Source organism: Heloderma suspectum, chromosome 2 (assembly GCF_057233095.1).
Source record: "Heloderma suspectum isolate Gila_16-S chromosome 2, 16-S_ref, whole genome shotgun sequence".
NCBI lineage: Eukaryota > Metazoa > Chordata > Lepidosauria > Squamata > Helodermatidae > Heloderma > Heloderma suspectum.
Window position 1 is genome coordinate 298,412,949 of NC_139459.1, and position 22,099 is coordinate 298,435,047.

Genomic DNA, 22,099 nt, shown 5'->3' on the forward strand with positions numbered 1-22,099 from the left:
TCTTACTTACTTTTAAGCCAGGCTTTTGCAATGCCCATTCATGATCAATTTGCGATCCAACGTTATGCTCAGATCTTCATCGAGCTAGCCATATCTTTCCGTTATATTGCACATTTGGATTAGGCCTTTCACCTTTTCTACATTTAAATGGCGCATTTTCAATTAATTGTATTATTTTCAGCCCGTATCTTCAGTTTCCATCAAAGTGCTGGCTTGCAGCTGGCTCTGTTAATAGGTTATAAAAGGCTTTTGTTCCCTGCTCTTTTGCCCTCCGTTTTGCCTCAAAGGGCAATCTAATGAGTGGAGTCCCCAGTTTACCCACACTCCTACTCAGGCTATGCTAAGGACACAAAGTTTATCACACATAATGGTAATGTTTTGTGCAGACTATTCTTTATAATACTAGCCAAATGCTAATGCTGCCTTGTAAAGAGTGAAATGGGAACCTATGCATCATCTAAAACTATCCTTTATAGATTGTTGTTGATGTTGTTCAGTCGTTCAGTTGTGTCCGACTCTTCGTGACCCCATGGACCATAGCACGCCAGGCCTTCCTGTCCTGCGCACTCTCCCGGAGTGTGCTCAAATCCATATTCATTGCATCAGTGATGCTATCTAGCCCTCTCATCCTCTGCCGTCCCCTTCCCCTTTTGCCTTCAGTCTTTCCCAGCATCAGGGTCTTTTCCAGGGAGTTTTCTCTTCGCATTAGGTGGCCAAAATATTTCAGCTTCAGCTTCAGTATCTGTCCTTCCCATGAGCACTCAGGGTTGATTTCCTTGAGGATGGACTGATTTGACCTCCTTGCAGTCCAGGGGACTCATAGAAGTCTTCTTCAGCACCACAGTTCGAAAGCATCAATTCTTCGGCGCTCAGCCTTCCTTATAGTCCAGATAGTTCTGTCTTATAGATACGATTCCATTGCCCAGTTGAAATAGTTTATTTTGGGTCGGCATTAAAACCTTATTTGGTTTTAATTTTAATTTTATTAAAACCTTATTTACTATTTTTCTTTCCTGCTCATGTATCATTGTCCTTTGCAAAGAAACAGGCATTCTGACAGAACTGAGACAAATGTCATTGTGAACTCTGCTGCTGTGTTTAACAGGGATTGTGTATATATTGTCAAAATAAAATAACAGTTGTGTTGGCTCAGCATGGAAATAAGCCAGGCAATTTCCCAACCTCTCACCTGATCCGACCCCCATCTGCCCCATCCATCCACCCCTGATCCCCAAACTCCAAACGTTTCAGGATATCATACTCCCAATATTTCAGCCCTGAGATATGTTTTGAATGGATTCAAGGGGCATGCTTACTGTGACAGCACCTGGGAGTAAGTTCCATTGAAGTAAAAGGGGGCTTACTCATGAGTAGGCATGTATAGAATTGTGCTCTAAATATTTTTTTTAAAATGTATTTGGAGTAATAATGTATCGCAGGGTGTGCTGACCCGAAGCCGCATTGCTGTGCAGTTGCGACGGGGTGGGGGGTCAAAGCAGTGCCATATAGATGGGGTTACAGTGGTTGGAAAAACACAGGGGTTTGCTTATTATTGGTCAATAGACCAATGCTATTTAATCCCAGTAGGCGTTAATGTGCCTACCGTATTGTCAGCATCAGTGTAACATTGTTCCAATCATCCATTAAAAGCAACAGTTACATCACTGAATCTAGCTGTGTAGGAAATTAATGCTATGGGTGTTTGAGTCATCACTTTATAAACATACAACTGATGCATAGAACATTGAAAGATATTAAGCAGTTTAGGGATTCAAATATTCTAGTATTAATTTCTGGATTGTACAATGCCCTGAAGAATGTACTGGCTCTGAAAGATGTAGTTTTTTTTTAAACATAGTTGAATGGAACATTACATGATCTGAACATTGAGGAAAACAACAACAATTTATACTAGTGTTGGGGATATATACATATACGTATGTTCTCATACAAAACCTGCAAAAATGCTTTTGTGCTAGCTCTGGGCTTTACAAAAAATTAGTATTCCATTCACCAGTGCTGCTAGTTCTTTTGAAAATCAGTTCAATAAAATAATTATGATCTGATCTGAAAAGCAGCAAACCTTCATTTTGCCATTTATTATGCTTTACATGGAGATGACTTTTCATGGCATTGTGTACTGAGGGAAATGAATTCTGGGGAGACATTCCAAAGGCCCATAAAACCCTGTGTAGTCTTCCTAAAAAGGTTGTAAAATGCAACATGTAAACAATAAAAGAGGCTTGAGTAAAATAACATGCTATGTTCTGTTTCTTCAAAGCAAACTGCTGCTGTTGCCATCATCCCCATGAAATGCATGTGGGAGCACTGTACCTCTTCCATCAAGGTATCACGTGGGGCATTTTATTTTATCATGATACAGTTTGAGTCCACAGCTTCAGTTCCACAACTTAAATATTATAGGTGGCGTCTCTATCTGATATGTCTATGGACCTCCGGTTATGACCTATTCTGCAAAAACTTTTGCTTCTGGTCTGTTTGGATGCCACAACATCTCTTTAATAAAGGTTTGTCTAACTCGGCTAATTGTTGGAAGCGTAATACAGTTAACGCTTCTTTTATTCATGACTGTTGGCCAATAGTTGCCTCCTTTCGGGAGGAAATTATCATATGGATAAACTTTGTATCGGGAAGCTCTTTAATATTTACTGATGTACATGTTCTCCTAAATTATTTACCTGCTTCTTGGAATGTAACACATGGACAGTGTAAATGGATTTTTTGCACCCTCTTGACTGCTAAAAGACTGATACTACAACACTGGAAGGATAAAAGCTCACTGCCTATAATGCATTGGGTTGAAGACCAGACAACACTAGCAACATTTCAAAGAGTGATATATAGGCGCCACTCGTGAATGGACTTATATTTGGGTATTTGGGCTGCTTTTATTGAGCCGGACACGACTTAACGACTGAACAACTACAACAAAGTATTTGAAAGGGAGGCCTTTAAAGCATATAGTTACATTTGTGATTTTTAATTTTTTGTTGTTGTTTTTGTTTGTTTTGTTGAAACTTACAATAAAAATTGATGTTTTTAAGCTTATATAGATAGCTAAATTATACCTTGCAAGTTATCCTACATCTGTACTAAGAGCCAAAAGCTTAAGATATCATAGAGAATAGAACACTTGGGGAAACAGTGATAAATTCAGTCCTGCCATTAAAAAAAAACAAAAACAACTTCCACTGAAATGATAGATGTTCTGCCTGAATAAAGACAAGCAGGAGCAGGTCCAGTGGTTCTGCCTGATCTTTGATTTCCTGCTTATTCAGGTTTTTTTAATCATTTAATTCTTAAGAGCTGAAGAAATAAAACAGCCATAAAAATAAAATTGCGTTTACAATAGACTATGCTACAAGCAGCAGGTTGTTGCCTTGGTTGCATTATGGCAGCCTTCTGGTGCTCACCAGATGTCTTGGACTACAACTCACAACTCCTATGCTGGCTGGGGATGCTGGGAGTTGTAGTCTGACACATTTGAAGGGCCCTAATGCAGGTTGGGAAAGGCTGTCAGAGGGCATTGACGTAGCGTATTTGAGAGTTCCATGGTCTGGGTGCTGGGACACTCTCTTCTCCATCTCAATGGGGGATGAAAGTTGGTCATGACAGCCAAGCCTTGTTGTCATTAGCTGCCAGCCTTTTCCAGTCTGACAGCAAGAAACAGACAACATGGATAAAATGGAAGTGGTGGTCTGTCAATAGAAGTGTGGCATAAGTACACGTGATGGCCTGCATAGGACAAGCTTTTCATAACTGTAGGCCACAATACAACAACATTTAAGGATCACTCATTTAGGTTGTAATCCTCAAACCACTTCCCCTAGAGCAGCCTGGTTCAGCAGCCTGGAATACACATAATAAATATTTTGAAGGCCTTGTAAGGCCCATAGACTCTATAAAAATCAAGCTAGATTAAAGAAATGCTGTTTGCTGGATATTTGGCGTAGAACAGTTAGAATGCTAAATATACCGACCATGGTTCGGGAAGCCAATTAAGTGTGGTTTGGATTGTCAGCTGCCTCAAGCACATGGAGTGTAGAATAGAAATGTTTCAAATAAGTATTTTACTTTTCATGCATGTTTTTCAGCAGTTCCACATGCTGCAGTCAAGAAAGCTGGTTTCTGTAAGATCCTAATGTTCTTTAGACATTTGGGTTTGCTAGTTTTCTTATACTTCCTATGGAGTAAGTGCCATTAAACACAGAGAGACTTATTTCTGAGTCACCGTATTTAGGATTGGGCTGTTAAAGGGTCCTTCTTTAGATTGGGAAGGTCTGTGAATGTTGTCTTTGTGAATTGGGTATGAGCTGGTTTTTACAAGACGTTTTGAAACTGGGTGTGAATACTACAGCTTAGAATCTGTTATACAATATACCACCCATGCTTGCATTCCAGACTTTTACTCAAGATGGACATCCCATCCTCGATTGTCTGAACCCAGCCTTTTGCTTCCCCACATCTCCAAGTGGCTGAAGACACATGATAACTCTCAGCTCACCACACATGACTGAAGCCTACACAATACTGGCTCTTTACACTGTTTAGACCTGCCACATGGGATGTTTTTAAGCCAATTGGAAAGTCGTTATCTCGATCTAGCTCCCACATGTTGGCACAGTATTACTGAAAACCTATTCCTGGATCCTGGCGTTAAACATCTTGTTCAGGAAAATGAATAGTTGTAGCATTATGATTCTCCTCTGGCCAGCTTGGGAAAGGCAAGTTGGACTGAGGGTGAAATTGGCCTCAGCTAAAGTGCATAAGATTAGTTTTATCTTGCCTAGCTATACTGGATTTATCATACATGGAAAGAAAATAAAGAGTAATAGAATTAGCTACGTAGGCATGGGGAAAAACATACTAGAGAAGAGCTGGTGTTTGATCAAATTCCCAATTGTTTTTATTACATCACTAGACAAGATGATGCAAGCTCATGTCTTTTCATCATCTGTTAAAAGGAAAGATATTCTGACAAAATACAAGTCAACAGTATAAAGCAGCAGTGAGCAACTTTGAGAGGTCTGTGGGCCATTTTCAGCCCCACTCCACGGGGTGCCTCACAATCTGCAAGATGGGGGTGGGGGAGGGGTGGGGATCTGTGGTTTGCCATTGACATTCAGCATCAAATCATTCTATGGCAATCCATAAAGCTTAAAAGGTTGTTCTCAAGCTAAACTTGACCCTTTTAATGCTCCGTAGTGCTAAAAGCACAGTTTTGGTTTTGCTGCTGCCAAATTTGGTGGCATGGTGAGGGTCACATGTGGCCCATGAGCTGCTTGTTTCCCTCCCCTGGTGCAAAGGTTAGCAGGGTCAGGAAGCAGATCTGGGTAAATACCTTAATAGCAGACTGGGAAACCGCAGTGCAAGAATTTAACTTGGTGGGTTGTCTTGACAATTAAGCAGAGGAAGCAGGTCACAAGAGAGCTTTTCTAGGCTCTTTTACCCATAGGCTTCAAGAAAAGTAGGACGACAGTCATATCCACTTACTTGAGACTAAGCCCCACTGAACACAATGAGTTCACCGGCATACGGGTTCATGGCTGCAGTGCTAAGTAAATTTACTTCAAAGTAGATTCCATTTAAATCCATTTTAATTCCTCATTAATGCATTTAGGATTAGAAGGTGGGTCATCCTGAGTCCTAGAATTTGGCTAACTTTATTTCTGGAGTGGGGTATTAATTTTCATGTGCTGTTCATGTTCTTCCTGAGATGTTAATCCTGAAAGATGCTATTTTCTTCTATTTTTCTTCAGTTTTTTTAATGTTGAATTGTAAACTGCAACATGAAAGGAATAAAACACACACTGTTCTTTATCCCTTTCTTCAGCTGTAGGTATCCAGATGAAACTTGAGTTTTTCCAGAGGAAATTTTGGACTGCCAGTAGACAGGTATGTTACAACTGAGTATTTAAATACCTAGTGTTGTGGGCCTTAGTGTTAATCAATCTTATCCCACAAAACTGAAGAGAGTCAGTCAAAAGCTTGCCCGAACCTATGCTATATTTTGACAGTGAAATATCAATGCCATGTTTATGATTAAATTTAAAAATCTGAAGACTTTCTGATAGATAAACTCCATTGGTTTAGTCATCACCATCTACTGAAGTCCAAAGATGTCCTCCCAAACTAGGCTTAACTGAAATAAAGAGGCAGGAATATTTTCTATGGGTTTATATCCAGTGGTCCCTTTCCCTGAACAGGAGTCCTTCCATTCCCAGAAGAGTATTTCACCAGCAGAGACCTTTATTTATGGAAGACGAGGGGATGGGAATTCTATCCATGCCCCCTGCAGCCTGCCGCACCACCTTCCACACTGTTCTGGAGAGGCCTACAACCCTCTGGAGGAGTGGCTCATGGGGGTGCAGGAAAAGGGGGAACTAGCAAAAACACCTCCTCTCCTCTTCTGTTAGTGCAGGCATCTACTGGATCAAAAGCCCATCAGTGAATGGAAGGGCACAGTTACATTCAACCCTATGTGTAAATAAGACATCCAAACAAACTGCAAATTATGGGAAGTATCCAGTCAGACACTAGCACAAATATAAATTAAGTTGTGCTGGTGTAAGTGATTTCTGGCACAGCACCAATCGCATTAGTTGGTGTGACAGGATTTCCCGGAAAACTATCATGCCAGTACACTTACAGTGGTGCGACATAACGTACATGTGTGCTAGAGTCCAATTGGATACTGCCCTATAGCTCCAGTATTAATGTTTCTGACTAGCAGTTTTCAAAATAACAATAACAATGAAATGTATGCAAGGCTGGCCTTATTTTTCTACCATCTCAGAACACAGAAAGGCCCCCAGGAATGAGCAGATCTCCCCAGTTCAACACTGTTATTGTTCCCTGGGTTACAATAATCTCCATAATGTAATCAATTCACATATAGTCAGAACCTGTAAGGAAAGAAAAAGACATGAACTGGAAAAGGTAGCATGCTGCACATGAGTAGCAATCTGAATGAAGTTAAAATCAAAAACAGAAGAATGGTGAATTGCTAAGGCATTGGTGTTGCTCTAGAAACAAAATCAATTAAACTGGAACCCCCAAATCTGGGGAGAATTTGAAAGTGGTTCCAAAAGGAACAGAATATTAGACTGTACTGTCATTCATTTCCTCATGGCCTGCTCCCGAGACAAAAATATATTGTAACTGTTCATACTTTTAATGAATTTGCCTTCAGAGTAATAAGGTATCATTCACCTTTAAGAGACTTAAGGTAGCATTAACTGCTGATTGTTCTTAATCTGCTTTGATTAAACCCCAACAGCACACCAGGCACTGCATAAAGCACAGAGGAGATCTAGTCATTGGTTTCACAGTTTAAGGGCCTGTTCACAATGGTCTTGTTCCTGAACAGTATACCTTGGACATCGGCTTCCTTGACTTTTTAGCTCTCTGTTTCAGCTCAGGCTGATTGGTGAGTTTATTACTCAGGGACAAGCCACCCATGGAACACAGGACAAAGCCTCAAAGGGGAGAACAGTGTTTGGTAAACGAGTTGGGATGGTGACCGGGGTGGGGGGGTGGGGGCAGATAATGCAGACAGCACAGAAAAGGCAAAATTCTAAAGGCCTAGGAAAGCTTCCTCTCCTAATACAAGCATGAGCAATCACACACAGTGTCAAAGACAGGCAGTAAGAAATAGGGATGTATGGATTTTTAAAAATCTGTTCCTGCTCTGTTTCTCAGATTGTCAGGTGCTTTCTAATGGAATCGGATTGGGCGGGGGGGATGTAAGTGAATTTCATTCCTATTTGCAAATGCACATTTGAGTAGGGATGGCAGAGAATTCCGCCACGGATTCCAGTGAGGCCGGATTGTTTAGAATCCGGCCCTCCAGAATCTGTGGCGGAACGGCCTCCTGCCCCCCCCGGAATCCCCCCGGGACGACACTTACTTGGGGCGGATGCGGCGGATGCGGCGGCAGTCCCGCCAGCGGCGGGTCTCCTGGCCAGCCACGGCCGGGCTGCTGCCGCCGCCATCGCCATTCTTGCAGCTGTGAATAGGCTATGTAAGAATTTACATAGCCTATCATGGCTAACCCCCCCCCCCACAAAAAACCCAGCGTACGCAAATCGCGGCGGCTACGGCGGCCGCCATTTGCGTTCCCTATTTTTCGGCGATTTATCTTACGTAAATATTTACGTAAGATAAAACAGCGAAAAATAGGGGAACACAAATAGCATAGTGGGCTCTATTTGCGTTCCTTTATTTTTCGCCGTTCTAGCCTACGTAAATATTTATGTAGGCTAGAATGGTGAAAAATAAAGGAACGCAAATAGCACCTACTACTCTATTTGCGTTCCCCTTTTTTTCACCGTTTTATCTTACGTAAATATTTACGTAAGATAAATTGGCGAAAAATAGGGAACGCAAATGGCGGCCGCCGTAGCCACCGCCATTTGCGTATGCTGGGGTTTTTTGTTTTTGTTTTGTTTTGGAGGGGTTAGCCATGATAGGCTACATAAATTCTTATGTAGCCTATCATGGCTCCCTGGCTGGACGCAAATGGCGGCCACTACGGCGGCCGCCATTTGCGTCCGCGGCAGCCCATCCACGGCCAGAAATCCGTCTGTGGATGGCCCGGAGCCAGCCATTGAGGATTCTGGGGGGGAGTGCCTCCCCCCCCACCGCAAAAGATTCCGCGAAAAGGTGAGTTTCGTACATCCCTACATTTGAGCTACTGCAGTCATCACAAGTGTGCATTTGCACAAATCTCCCCAAAAGTTAAAAAAAACTGTTTTGAAAGTTCCCAGAATCCGTGCGACTCGGAAACAGCCAGTTGGCTGCAGAATCCACAGGTCAGATTCATAGAAATCTGAACTCATTTGAATCCGCTGCAGATTTCTCTGACATCCCTAGTAAGAAACTAAATGAGAAGTTGCAACATTTTACTTCATTCCAATGCCTATGACAAGTTTTAAAAATTTTCAAAGGATGAAATTTAATTTATTACCACTTAGATTTAACAATACAATTATCTGAGTCCATTCCAACCTAGCTTCAGGTCTGGGTTTGGAATGGAAATCAATCTTGGCCACCTTGATGGATGACTCATGCCAAAGAATGGATGGAGGGAGTGTAACCTGGTTGGGTTTTCCCAGTCTCTCAGCAGACTTTAGTATCATTGACCACACTATTCTTCTGGGCTGCCTGGCCAGGTGTGTTGTGTGGGACACCTGCTTCAGCTTGTAGCCTTTGGCTTCAGTTTCCATTCTGTCCCCCATGCTTTTTAACATCTACAAGAAACTGCTGGGAGTAGTTATCCTGAGATTTGGCCTGAGGTGTCACCAGTATGTGGATGACACATGGCTCTGCCTCTTGTTTCTGTCTGCTTATCCCAGGGACACTGGAATTTTTGAATCAGTGTCTAAAGGCAGATTTGGGATGGATGAGGGTCAACAAGGTGAAGCTTAAATGAGCCAAGATGGGGGTGCCCTGGGTGGATGGAGGACTGCAACCAGTCTTTGATAGGATAGCATTCCCCCCAAAGAAGCAAGCTTGGGGGTCCTTGTGGACTTGGTGCTCTCTGTGAACACACAGGTAGTGGTAGCTAGGACTGCTTTTTATCAGCTTAGACTAGTGCACCAGCTGTGATCCTATCTGTAAAGGTGGACCTAACCTCAGTTATCCAAACACTAGTGATATGGAGGCCAGGCTGCTGTAATATGCTCTACATGGGGCTGCCTTTGAAGGTGGTTCAGAAACCTTAACTGCTGCAAAAAGCTGCTGCCTGGGAAGTTAGTGGTGGTCAGCGCATGTGAGACACGTACCAGTTGCACCGGTGCATTTCTGGCGCCAATTCAAAGTGCTGGTTTTGATATTTAAAACCAGGAGCAGTTTTGGACCAGGTTACTTGAAGTACAGCCTGCACCTTTATCAGCCTGCACGCTGTGATCATCTTTGAAGACCTTGCTCCCTCGTATGCTAACCAGTGAGATCAATTAGGCTGGTGGAAACAAGGCAGAGAACGTCCTCAGGGGTGGCTCCTTGCTCGTGGAATTCTATTCTTGTCAAACTTCAAGTGGCCTCATCATCATAAGCCTTCAAACAGGTGTTAAAGACCTGTTTGTTCAAAGTTGCTTTTTCTTGAAAGCATATTCTGCTGCTGCTGCTTGATCTGGTGTTGAATTGTTGAATTTGTTTTAATTATATTATACTGGGCTGAGTGTTGTTATTTATTGTTAGCATGGTTTTATTGCTATTTTATTGCTGTTGACTCCCATTGCTCTCTTTTCTGAAGTTTTATGGTGATTGTGTATTTCACAAAATGTTGTGCTTTTATATTTTATCTGTATATAATGTAAGCCACATTGTAATGGCATGGCCCTAAAAGAAGGCCTAAAATATCTTAAGTCTTTGATAAATATATGCCTTTTCATCCCGAAACTGGTGTTTTCTGGTCAGTCTAGACATGCAGTTACCACATCTCCCCTGTGGCTTTTTGTATGCATGTGAAGGTGACTGCTGCCCCCATCATGCATAGAGGCCTATGTCTGAATGCATATCATATCAGAATTAACCTACCATCGAAAAGGTACTTTTCACTACTGGTGTACTATTACTAATGTGTTATACAATCAGATGTGGGCCTCTCTGCAGAGATGGGACCAAAGTCTTTACACACACAGAACCATTGTGCTGGAGATATGGTAGATATACATCTGATACAACTCTTAGTCCATCCTAGAAATGAGCTCTTTTCAAGCATACGCCTGAACATGTGAGGGCTTAAAATGTGTACTAGGATGGGGCTGTGCACACTTGCCTCACCCCCTACATGTCCGGGCACACTGGCCCCACCCCACTCAGTTCAGAACTTGCCGTTGTGCCCAGAGGCATAGGGGTCAGGGCCAATGTGCACAGCCCCATCCGAGTACATACTCTGAGCCCTCACACATTAAAGCAGATGCCCGAACAGGGCTCTGGACTCTGGTATTAAGTAGGAATCAAAATATTGCTTGGTTATTTCATCTTACTAATATCCTTAAATCAAGCATCTTTATTAAATTCAATATCAGAAATTAAATTCAATGTCAGAAATATCAGTATTTTCATAGTACTCACTTTTTCTTTTTTAGTGTACATCTCTTGATGGGCGATGTTCTATAAGCTGTGATGACGAAGTAAGCATTAAAGATTTTCGGAACATTTCATAATATTGCACTGCCAGTATTTCTAAGAGAACAACAAAAGTCAAAGCTGCAGACAGCCATTTTTCTGAGGAATAGACTTATAGCAGAATGAAACAATTTCTCTTTTGAAATAACTTTCAAGCTAGCACGTGTATTGATACATGTTTATGCAATTTGACATGCAAATTTAGAAGTTGATGAGGTAAAATAAACCACAAGTATTATATTCTTCAGGATTAAGTAAGGCCCAATATATCCAGTCAACAGGATCCAGTGGTAACATTTATACCATGTCAGGCTACAAGTGGGATAATCTCATATTTAAATGCTTCATATAGAAAAGCGTTCATGTAAAAAACTAATGTTACTAAGAAGGATTTAGTCAGACTACTTCCTGAGATGTTGTTTTTTGTGGAAACGCAGGAGAATTTTTGTTTTATTTTGTTTTAGTGGGGAAGCATTTAAATATGTGACCCTACCCCCAAACCTGAAGTAGCACAGTCCAGGAAAATCTTTACCATTGCTTTTTGTGAATGTGAAATCTGTCCCTTATTATGGGAGCCAAGATCTCTTCAGTCAGTAGGAATTTTTTGACACAGCGCTCTGTTTCCATGTTTGGGGTGGGGGGGAGAGGGAGATAAATATTTGAAAAGACTCTCAGATTTTATGGATAAGCTACAACTTGGATTCCCCCCGACATCTTCCATTCACTCTTTTTCAGTGAAATCACATTGACACCCAGCTAACTCACTGATGCAGATACAGCCTCTGTCAATCTAGCAAAGTTAGAGGGCTATGTTCAACTTTCTCACAGTCAAAACACCAATGGGGCAATCCAGGATAGGTAGAGATACAGTCAGACACACACACACAGCCTTCTCCCACATTTATGGTCACACTCACACTTTCTCTCTCTCTCCCTCCCTCTCTCTCTCACACACACACACACACACACACTCCATTTGGCTTGCCAAACTCCTGTTTGGAGGGCTGTGGGGAGAGTGACTGTGCTGAGGCTGACCCTCCACGCCTGCCATCCTCCCTACTGTGATGGGCAGGACGGCACGTGGGGAGGGTCATCCTCTCCATGAAAATTGTGATGGTGATGAGGAAATTTGGCAGCAGCATGGGCACCCACATGGCCTACAAAGAAGGCCTCTGATGGCCACAGGTCAACCTCACATGGTCTAGGTATACAAGTTAAATTATGCACTTTCCAAAATGTACACATGAAGCTGCCAATAAAAGTATACTTATATAAGAAACGTTTCAGAAGATAATGAGTCATCAGCATCATCACATCTCATTTTTTTGTAGCGCCTTTCTATAGCACCTATAACTCGTGGTGTTCAGCTTGATGAAAATGTCAACCCAGGGTGTGGGCGCTGTAAAAAAGGCAAACTCCATGTTAGGCATAATTAGAAATGGAATTGAGAATAAAACTGCCAATATCATAATGCCTTTATACAAATCTGTGGTGCAACCACACTTAGAATATTGTGTACAGTTCTGGTCACCATGCCTAAAAAAAGATATTGTAGAGCTGGAGAAAGTGCAGAGGAGGGCAACTAAAATTATCACAGGGCTGGAGCATCTCCCCTTTAAGGGAAGGTTACAACAGCTGGGATTGTTTAGCTTGGAAAAAAGGAGGGTAAGGGGAGACATGATAGAAGTGTGCAAAATTATGCATGATGTGGAGAATGTGGATAGGGAGACATTTTTCTCCCTCTCTCACAATACTAGAACCCGGGGTCATCCCATGAAGCTGATTGGTGGGAGATTCATGACAGATAAAAGGATATACTTCTTCACACAGCGCATAGTTAAATTATGGAATTAGCTACCACAAGACGTAGTGATGGCCACCAATTTGGATGACTTTAAAGGGGGATTGAACAAATTCCTGGAGGAAAAGGTTATCAATGGCTACTAGTCCTGATGGTTATGTGCTACCTCCAGTATCAGAGACAGTATGCCTATGTACACCAGTTGCTGAACATGGGCAGGAGGGTGCTGTTGCACTCGTGTCCTGCTTGTGTGTTTCCCATCAACAGCTGGTTGTATGAACAGAGTGCTGGAGTAGATGGACCTTGGTTTGATCCAGCAGGGCTCTTCTTATGTTCTGTTTTTACTCTTCCATAATAAAAAAAAGTGTACTGTATCCAAAGTGATTATTTTAATACAGTTCATGTATGGGGTTTTGCAAAGATAGCCAATGTCTCTAGAATCTGATGAGGTGAAGAGACTTTGCCAGCTGGTTCCATGCTCACCACAGTGCTGCCTTCCTCCCCCTAACAAGTGGACCCACAAACAGATGCATGTTTGCCCTGTAGTCTGGGAACACGCTGGTCAAAATGGAAGGCCTCCAGCATATAGAGGTTCACTATAGCTTGGATACGAAGTTTTCACTCCATTCATGGAAGGGCCCTTCCATGAGAACAACTCTCCTTTGCTGAATGCAAGTCCCTTCCATTCATGTAGCAAGAACTTAGGATCCAAGCCTGTGAAACGTGCACACGTTCTGCTGCTGCTAGGGATGGACGAAAGGGACTTACCTTGTCCCGCAGCTTGCTTCGCGGTGGGAGGCAGGCGCTTCGCTTCTCCCCCCGAAGTTCAGGCGAGGGGGGGGAGGCGCCCCGCCTCGCTTGGCCGAAATTCAGGCCGGGGGGGGAGGCGCCCCGCCTCGCCCCGCCGAAATTCAGGCCGGGGAGAAGCGCCCCGTCTCCCTGGCCGCGAAAGAAAAAGTGAAAAAAAAAAACAACCCGTGATAGGCTACGTAACGATTAACGTAGCCTATCACGGGTGACTTTGGGGGGGGGGAAGCGTGTACGCAAATGGCAGCGGCCCATGGGCACCGCCATTTGCGTTCCTTAGTTTGGCATGTCTAGTCTACGTAAAGATTTACGTAAGACTACGGCGAAAATAAGGGAACGCTATTTGCGTTGCCCTTATTTTCGCCGTAGTCTACATAAATCTTTACGTAGACTAGACGTGCCAAAATAAGGAACGCAAATGGCGGCGCCCATGGGCTGCTGCCATTTGCGTATGCACTTTTTTTTTTTCCAAAGTCACCTGTGATAGGCTACGTGACAATTTACGTAGCCTATAACGGCTGACTTTGGAAATCTAGCCGTGATAGGCTACGTAAATCGTCACGTAGCCTATCACGGGTGTGTGTGTTTTGTTTTGTTTTTTACTTTTTAATTTTGTAATGGTGGCGGCAGCAGCCAGTCGAGAGACCGGCCGCCGCCCCCACCGAAACGCCGCCGAAACGCCGCCGGGACCCGCCGCCGAGAGGGACATTCGGCCACAGTAAGTCCCATCCCGTGGGGGGCGGGGGGCCGGCGGAGAATTTCCCCAACACTTTCGGGGGGCCGAATGCATCGGCGCTCGGCCTCCCGAAGATTCGTGGAGAAATTCTCCGCCATCCCTAGTGCTGCACACTGCCACATATGAGTCCATCTCCTCCTGCCTAAGGTCATTGCATCATCAGATGCAATCTCAGGCTTGCTTCTGTCCCTACAGTTCGACTTCCAGACTTCTTTCCGAAACTTCTCAAACACAGTGCCCTGTGGGACAGATTTGAGTAGGAGTGCACGAAAGCCACTTACCTGGTCTCGCAGCTTTTCGCGGTGGGGGGGAGGCGCTTCACTGCTCTCCCCCCGAAGTTCAGGCTGGGGGGGGAGGCTTCCCACCTCGCCCGGCCGAAATTCAGGCCGGGGGGGAGGCTTCCCGCCTCGCCCGGCCGAAATTCAGGCCGGGGGGGAGGCGCCTCGCCTCGCCCGGCCGTGAAATAAAAAGTTAAAAAAAAACAAAACGCCCCCGTGATAGGCTACGTGACGATTAACGTAGCCTATCACGGCTAGATCTGCAAAGTCAGCCGTGATAGGCTACGTAAATCGTCACGTAGGCTATCACGGGTGACTTTAAAAAAAAGTCTTTACGTAGACTACGGCGAAAGTAAGGGCAACACAAATAGCGTTGCCCTTATTTTCGCCGTAGTCTACGTAATCTTTACGTAGACTACAGCAACCAAACGGGTCGCCGTACACGCTTTTTTTTTTTTAAAAGTCACCCGTGATAGGCTACGTGACGATTTACGTAGCCTATCACAGCTGACTTTGCAAATCTAGCCGTGATAGGCTATGTTAATCGTCATGTAGCCTATCACGGGGGCGTTTTTTTTTTTTAACTTTTCTTGGAATGGCGGCGGCGGCAGCCCCCGCCCCTGACGAATACCCGACGAACCGCTGCCAGGACCCGCCGCTGGGAGGGACATTCGGGAAAGGTAAGTCCCGTCCCAGGGGGGGGTGCGGGGGGCGGGGGGGTGCGGAGAATTTATCCCCGAAACTTCTTTGGGGGGCCATACACGTTGGCGCTCGGCCCCCCGAAGTTTCGGGGAGAAATTCTCCGCCAACCCTAGATTTGAGCAGTATTGTTCTCTGCTAGGGGGTGAGAAGCACAAAACCAGAATACTGCTGTGAATGTTTACTACTACATATGAATGAAGCACAGTTCCCCCACTGACTGTATATAGCACTTCAGTGAACTTCTCTAATGATTGAAATCATGCATTTAAACACAGGTTTTGTTACCTTACAGAATATTAACTGTTACCTCATTGATAATAATGGATTTATATTAGTTTCGGAAGACTATAGACAGGTGAGTGGAATTCTGTTTTTTGCGTTTTAAAACATCCAGTCATACAAAATAAGTGTTGTGGCTGATCTGTGCTGAAGGAATGAATAGATTAAAAGATGAATAGATTAAAAATGAGATTAAAAGAATTTAACAAAAACCTCCCTGCCCCAAAGCATGAAGCTTACCTTTCTGGGGGTCTGAAATAATTTCTACCTCACAGTGGGGTGGGCCTGCTCTTAAGCTCATAAAAACTTTAATTTATAGAGCCCCTTTCAGCAAGCATGTCTTTCACTCTTGAGGAATGTTTAGCTTGATGGGGGAGGGGGTCTCCTAGAGCCTTTTTCTGAGTTGAGAAAGGTTTGTGCTTACTTTTTGAAGGCAAAGGGATTTTTGAGCACTGCAACAATTCCACGCGAGCAACACAAATTATGGCGGTTGATATAAACATTTAAACTTGGCTTTGCACAGGACTTCAGTTACCTGGAGAGGCAGGGAGAACTACTGAAAGTAGAACAGCAAAGTTTGTCTTGCATGATGTGATGGCGTGGGCACCTGTTTCAGCCCCCTATGCTGCCAGCTGTTAATTAAGGAAGGGGCCAGCTGTTAATTAAAGGAAAAATATTTGGCCCAGTTCCAGCAAACTGCCTAGCTCAGAAGGAGGCTTCCAGTTTGTGTGTTTAAAATATAGAGAAGACGTAAAAAGACACCCACCTCCAAAAATTCCATGAAGGCGAACAACCCAGCCAAGAAAGCCTGCAACCAATGAAAGAAACTAGGCATGGAAAGCCAGTCACACAACACACATGATTTGTGAAAAGTATAGATTAGGTATACCAGTATACCACTGTCAGGCATCTCTATAACCAAACTATGGCTGTACTGGTCTGATTGTTAAAACTTCGTAAGTTAATTTAGATTGGTGGGGTAAGATGGGTGGGGAACATGTGGCCCTCCGGTGTTGTTGGACTGCAATTCCCATCATCCCTCACCATTGGCTATGCTGGCAGGGACTGATGGGAGTTGCAATCTAACAATTTGATCCTCAGCCTTGTTGTAAGAGAATGATGACCACCTATAAACAGTCCATAAAATATTTCATGTTTTAATACTTTATCAGAGAAACATCCATTGATATATGGTTGAATTTTTTAAATGAAAGAGGAATGTTTTCAACTTTCCACAACAGCTGGGGATGTTTTCTGCATTCTTCTGTCTTCTGCTGTTCAGCAAAGAGAAAAAAATATGAGCATATGCAATGTCTGGGCTGAGATTTTGTAACAATATATCCCCACAATGACTTTTGCATGTGTATCTAGAAAACAGTTAAAAAAAAAATCAGCTTGACCAAAACAACACCATATATGCCTGCTGTATAATAGTGGAGAGCAACATAACATACATCTTTTTTTATTTAGAACAATAAGATTGTCCCTTCCAAAAATGATGGTGGTCAGAGCTCCTCCCAATCACCCCAGCTCTTTCCACCTCTTGCACAACACCCTACACAGAGCGTAATAACTAGGGGCCAATGGAGGCAGCCATCTTTTAATAAAGATGGTCCTAACAAACTTAGGTCTCCAATCTTCTGAAAACCCAATATTCTTTGCCCTGGCATTTTTTTAATTATGGGGACAGGAGTAGAACTTGTAAGATTAACGAGTACTCTGTGTATATTCTAGAAACTCCTCCTTCATATGTTTCTGGAAAACCATTCTAGAAAACTAATAGTATTAGTTTTACTATGTGCAGGTCACATTAACTTTTGCAAAAAAAGAAAATTCTAGGGACAAAATCTAGCCAAAGTTAAGCATAAAGTTAAGTCACGTGACTTCAATAGAAGAATGAAGTACATGCTTAAACATCTCCCATTTAGAACAAGGGGATTAGACGTGCTAGTTTACATTGCACACCAATCGTTTCAGATTATTCAAAGTTTACTATGTGCTGGGCTTTAAATCTGACCTGCAAGTGATGCATAGTATATTATTCAGATTCTTGCTTTCTATGAAGTTTTATATATCTGTTTTATTTATTTATTTATTTATTTGTTATTAAATTTATTAATCGCCCATCTGGCTGGTCACCCAGCCACTCTGGGCGATGTACAACACACAATAAAAACAGTTTAAAACAATAAAATTCTACAATAAAAACATTTTCTAAAATACCCTAACCCACCCCAAACGCCTGCCTGAACAACAGCGTTTTTAATGCATGATGGAAGCTCATTAAAGCTCATTATATATCTGTTGTAGTTGTTGTGGATCTGAGAAAAGTTAGTTGCTTGGATTTGTTTGATGTCTGACATCCTATTCTCCTGATATTCCTTGCTCAGATAGTCCCACTGAAACTGATGTGTTCAAGCAATAAAATACAAATGATCTCCTTGCTGCTAGCAAGCTTTGCACACCCAAATACTTTGGGCATAGAAGGCAACGCTTGCTCTTTAAGCAGAAGAATGCTTCCGTTTTTGGCTTGGCCTGTAATTTCTTTGCCAGCAAACTCCCAGGTGTATATCTGAGGCCAAGTCTATCATTTACATTGGTATCAGGATTTCGTTAAAACAAAACCCATGGAATCTATGCAGTGCCCTTTCTTCCCACAGAAATTTTGGCATTACTCCTTTCAGGAGTAGACAGAATGTATGTAATCCTTTTGTACTCAAGGGTCTCTGTGAAAAACATGTTTATACGCTGCAAAATGACACTTCACTGCATACGTGTGAGACTAAAAATCTATGTCAGGAAGAGGCCTAGCTAGGAGATATCAGGCCACTTTGGGATTGTCCAGAAAATCCATAATTTAAAAATTTGTTTTCTTATCTAAGATTTATCTTCATTATTCCATGCCTTTTTAATTTAGTGAACAAAGGCAAAATAGACCACGCCCCAGGATGAAGCTATTCATACAGAAACAGAATATAAACATTTATATGTCTGATAAAATGCAGAGGTTTAAACAGGTCATACAGGAATTATAAAAAATACTTTTTATGATTTGTTTAGGAAATCCTTTCAAACCCGGTTTATATCTTTATGGAGCAGCATTTTAATCACATGGGTTTATGCTCAGATTAGAGTATTTTCTTTACAAGCTTTAAGGTTGAGTGCATTTTTTTATTATTTCCAACATTAGATGTTATGCAATGAACTTCAGTCTATTGTGTAAGCTCTCACATCTGCTCAAGGGATTATTTTGTAATCCCTGTAACTTGTCCTGACAGTTAAATCCTTTTCAATTTTTATGAAAGAGAAGTAGCCCTTAAAACTTCATTATGGTGCTATCAAAGCTGCTCCGTTCATTTTCCAGGGTATGCCAGTTTAAATTGTAACCAATGTTGATTTGCATTTATCTAAATTTCTGGACATCTTTATGCTTTCTCCTGCAGACTGGAAACTTCTTTGGTGAGGTTGAGGGTGCGGTGATGAACAAGTTGCTAATAATGGGCTCGTTTAAAAGGTACGACGTACCACCCACTAATTTTTGCATAAATTAAACAAAAGTGATCAAGGCTATATACAAAAATTTCAAAGGTTTTATTTCTGACCAAAAGGCATCCCATAGCAGCACACCTGAAATACCTCTGAGGAGCTCGAGGTGGTGTACATAGCTTTTCCTCCCCATTTTATCCCCACAACAACCATGAAGAGTAGGTTAGGCTGAGAAATAGTGATTGGCCCACTTTCACCCAGTGAGCTCCATGGCTGAGGGGGGATTTGAACCTGTGCCCAGGGCACAAACATCATTTTTTGTGGGGCCAGTACAACCTTGTAGTATGCCCCCCCTTCCATGCACATAACCACAATTCTGTCCCAAAATCTCATGAGTTGTGAAATAAAGATTTATATTTTAATTATGAAATTATGTTTTCTACACTTCTGAAACTACGCCATGGCCCACACTGGGTCTTTTCTACCATTTCACCAAACATGCCCTTTTTTGCTATTTTTGTTTAACCTGCATGAAGAAGAGTCCTCAAAGTTCTTTTCTAGAAAAGTGTCTGGGCCAGCAACCTCCTGTTCAAAAATATTGCTAACATTGCTTGTGATTGGCTCCAGCAAATCTCACAAGATTGGAATAATAGATACATAGATACAGGGAAATAAGTTTCCCAAAACATGTTGAAGCATGATTTATACTTGCAGAGCTTTCAGAACTTTCAGCGGGTGTAACTCGGGCTTTGGGGAGTGGATTTGCCCTCCTGCTCTATCCAGCAGATCTGGGAGTTCAGATTGTGTTGCAGATCAACCTTCCCCAACCTAATAACCTCCAGATGTTTGAACTATAACTTACATCAGCCCCAGACAGCATGGCCAGTGGTTGGAGACGATGGGAGTTGTAATCCAAAACTACTGAAGAGCATCAGGTTGGGGAGGACTGCATTACACTAAAAAAAATCCTCCATGTAATGTATTTATAAGGAAATGTCTCCTTTTCTACTTTTATACATTGGAGTCCACTAAAATATGGATAAGTTGAGCATTCTATTTATTATGAATAAGATGCAAAGACTTACTGAACCCAGCATGCGGTGAAGCGGGAGTGGCTTCGTATCCACCCCACAATCCCTACTGCAAGTCATAGGTTGTAGGGTGGGTATGAAGTTGCCCCAACCACGCTGAGTGCCGCATTTGGACAATATGGCCCATGCTGCATGGCAGATAATTATGTAAAATGCAGTTGCATGACCAGCACATGTGGGGGTGGGGAAAAACCACCCATGGGGTCTTTCACCCCTGTGATCGTCCACACCCAGCCTATCGGTAAAATACTAGACCTATCTTCCTTGCCCTGGTACCTTATTTTAAACAGCTCATGGATTTAAGAGTTAATGCTTGTGAAATTGCCTTCATCAAAATCACTAGCTGAGCTCCACTTTATTAAAAATAAAATGATTTGGTTACTTAAATACCAGGAGCCAGCTTTTGCTGGTAAATTAAAAAAGGAGATAAAACCAAATTATATAATTTTACTGAGCAACCCACCTGCTTCTTCCCTCTGTGCAACAGATAATGCTTTCTATAGAATAGAACGCAGACTTCTGTTTTGCTTTCTGCCTCCATTGGAGGCCTTTCAAATAATCTAGCTGCAATGTAGACCTTTTCCTGATCCCCCCACCCCAGTAGTCACTTAAGGCCTATTCATGTGGATGGCTACAGCTGGTCGTTCCACGTTATCAAGTCCTGAGGCTGGAGCAGGATGGCTATAAACAGGAAGTGGATGTTCTCAAGCAGATGACGTGGTCATGTTCCACGCCTGTGCCACTGTCCCCTAAGGAGGCTCCACACTGGTGCAGAGAAGTAACTATATCATCCACCTGCCCTCATGGTTCACAATTAACAGTTGTTATCACTGTTGCCACATCCAGCCATAAGAAAGCAGCCCCAACGGGGACAGCAGTTTGTTATGAAATGCCTCTCACTTGCATTTTCATTCAAAATACTTTGTCTGTATTCTACTTTGTTTTGTACTTGCAGCAAAGTGGTTGCGATAAACAGTGTCTGCACTTGGAAATTATGAACTCTTTAAAAGCTGAGAGCACCTCTGAGTAACCACGGCCAGCTCCTACACAGGATCCAATGCTGTTGTGCTAGCGGGACAATCTGCTAGGGCAGTGGGAAACTAGCACTGGCTCGTGCAACTGGAAACTAGCTGAAATTATCTGTTCTGGAATGGGAAATGTCAGCAGAACTTGCAGAAGGAGGCTCCACTGACTTGTCCCATTCCAGATGTGGTCGTTTCAGCCAGTTTCCTGGATGGTTCCCTGTCAGGCTGAACAGAAGGTTGGAAGTCAAAATATTTACTAGTTTCTGGCACAACAACAACAACAACATTTCTAACTCTTGTAAAGTGTACATTGTACACATTATTCACCCAAAAAATACAACAGCTATGTTCTCTGAACAAACTAGAAGGAATTCATGCTAAAAAGACATGCAGAGACTATGGCTGCTCTTATACTTGAGACTGAAACATCTGCCAACAGGTATGTTTGTGCTGATTGGTTCAGTGTGGAAATCAAATGTCCTATTTGTTTCTTTAAACAGAATTTCCTTTCCATGCAGTCATTTTGATTCAGCTACTTTTTACTGGGACATTTTAGATTCTTGGGATCCATATTATATGAATCCAGACATCATCCTAAACCATGCACAACATCCTTCAGTAGTGTAAAAATATTAGTTTGATAAAGGCCCTCATGGGTTGCCAGCTTGAGTTTTTGAAATCTATTGAACATATCAAATAACTTTCCAAGAATAAATGTCATGCCTTATTCTAAGTAAAGA

General features: G+C 42.6%; 1 protein-coding gene across 1 annotated transcript in view; it reads left to right on the top strand.

The window, feature by feature from the left end:
- CACNA2D3 (calcium voltage-gated channel auxiliary subunit alpha2delta 3) overlaps positions 1-22,099 on the top strand; it is an 821,063-nt gene that overhangs the window by 744,153 nt on the left and 54,811 nt on the right. Inside the window, exons 28-31 of the mRNA XM_084829826.1 lie at positions 5,855-5,916; positions 11,115-11,159; positions 15,771-15,833; positions 19,201-19,271. Coding sequence (XP_084685952.1) covers positions 5,855-5,916; positions 11,115-11,159; positions 15,771-15,833; positions 19,201-19,271 — 241 coding nt within the window. The remainder of the gene's footprint in view (positions 1-5,854; positions 5,917-11,114; positions 11,160-15,770; positions 15,834-19,200; positions 19,272-22,099) is intronic.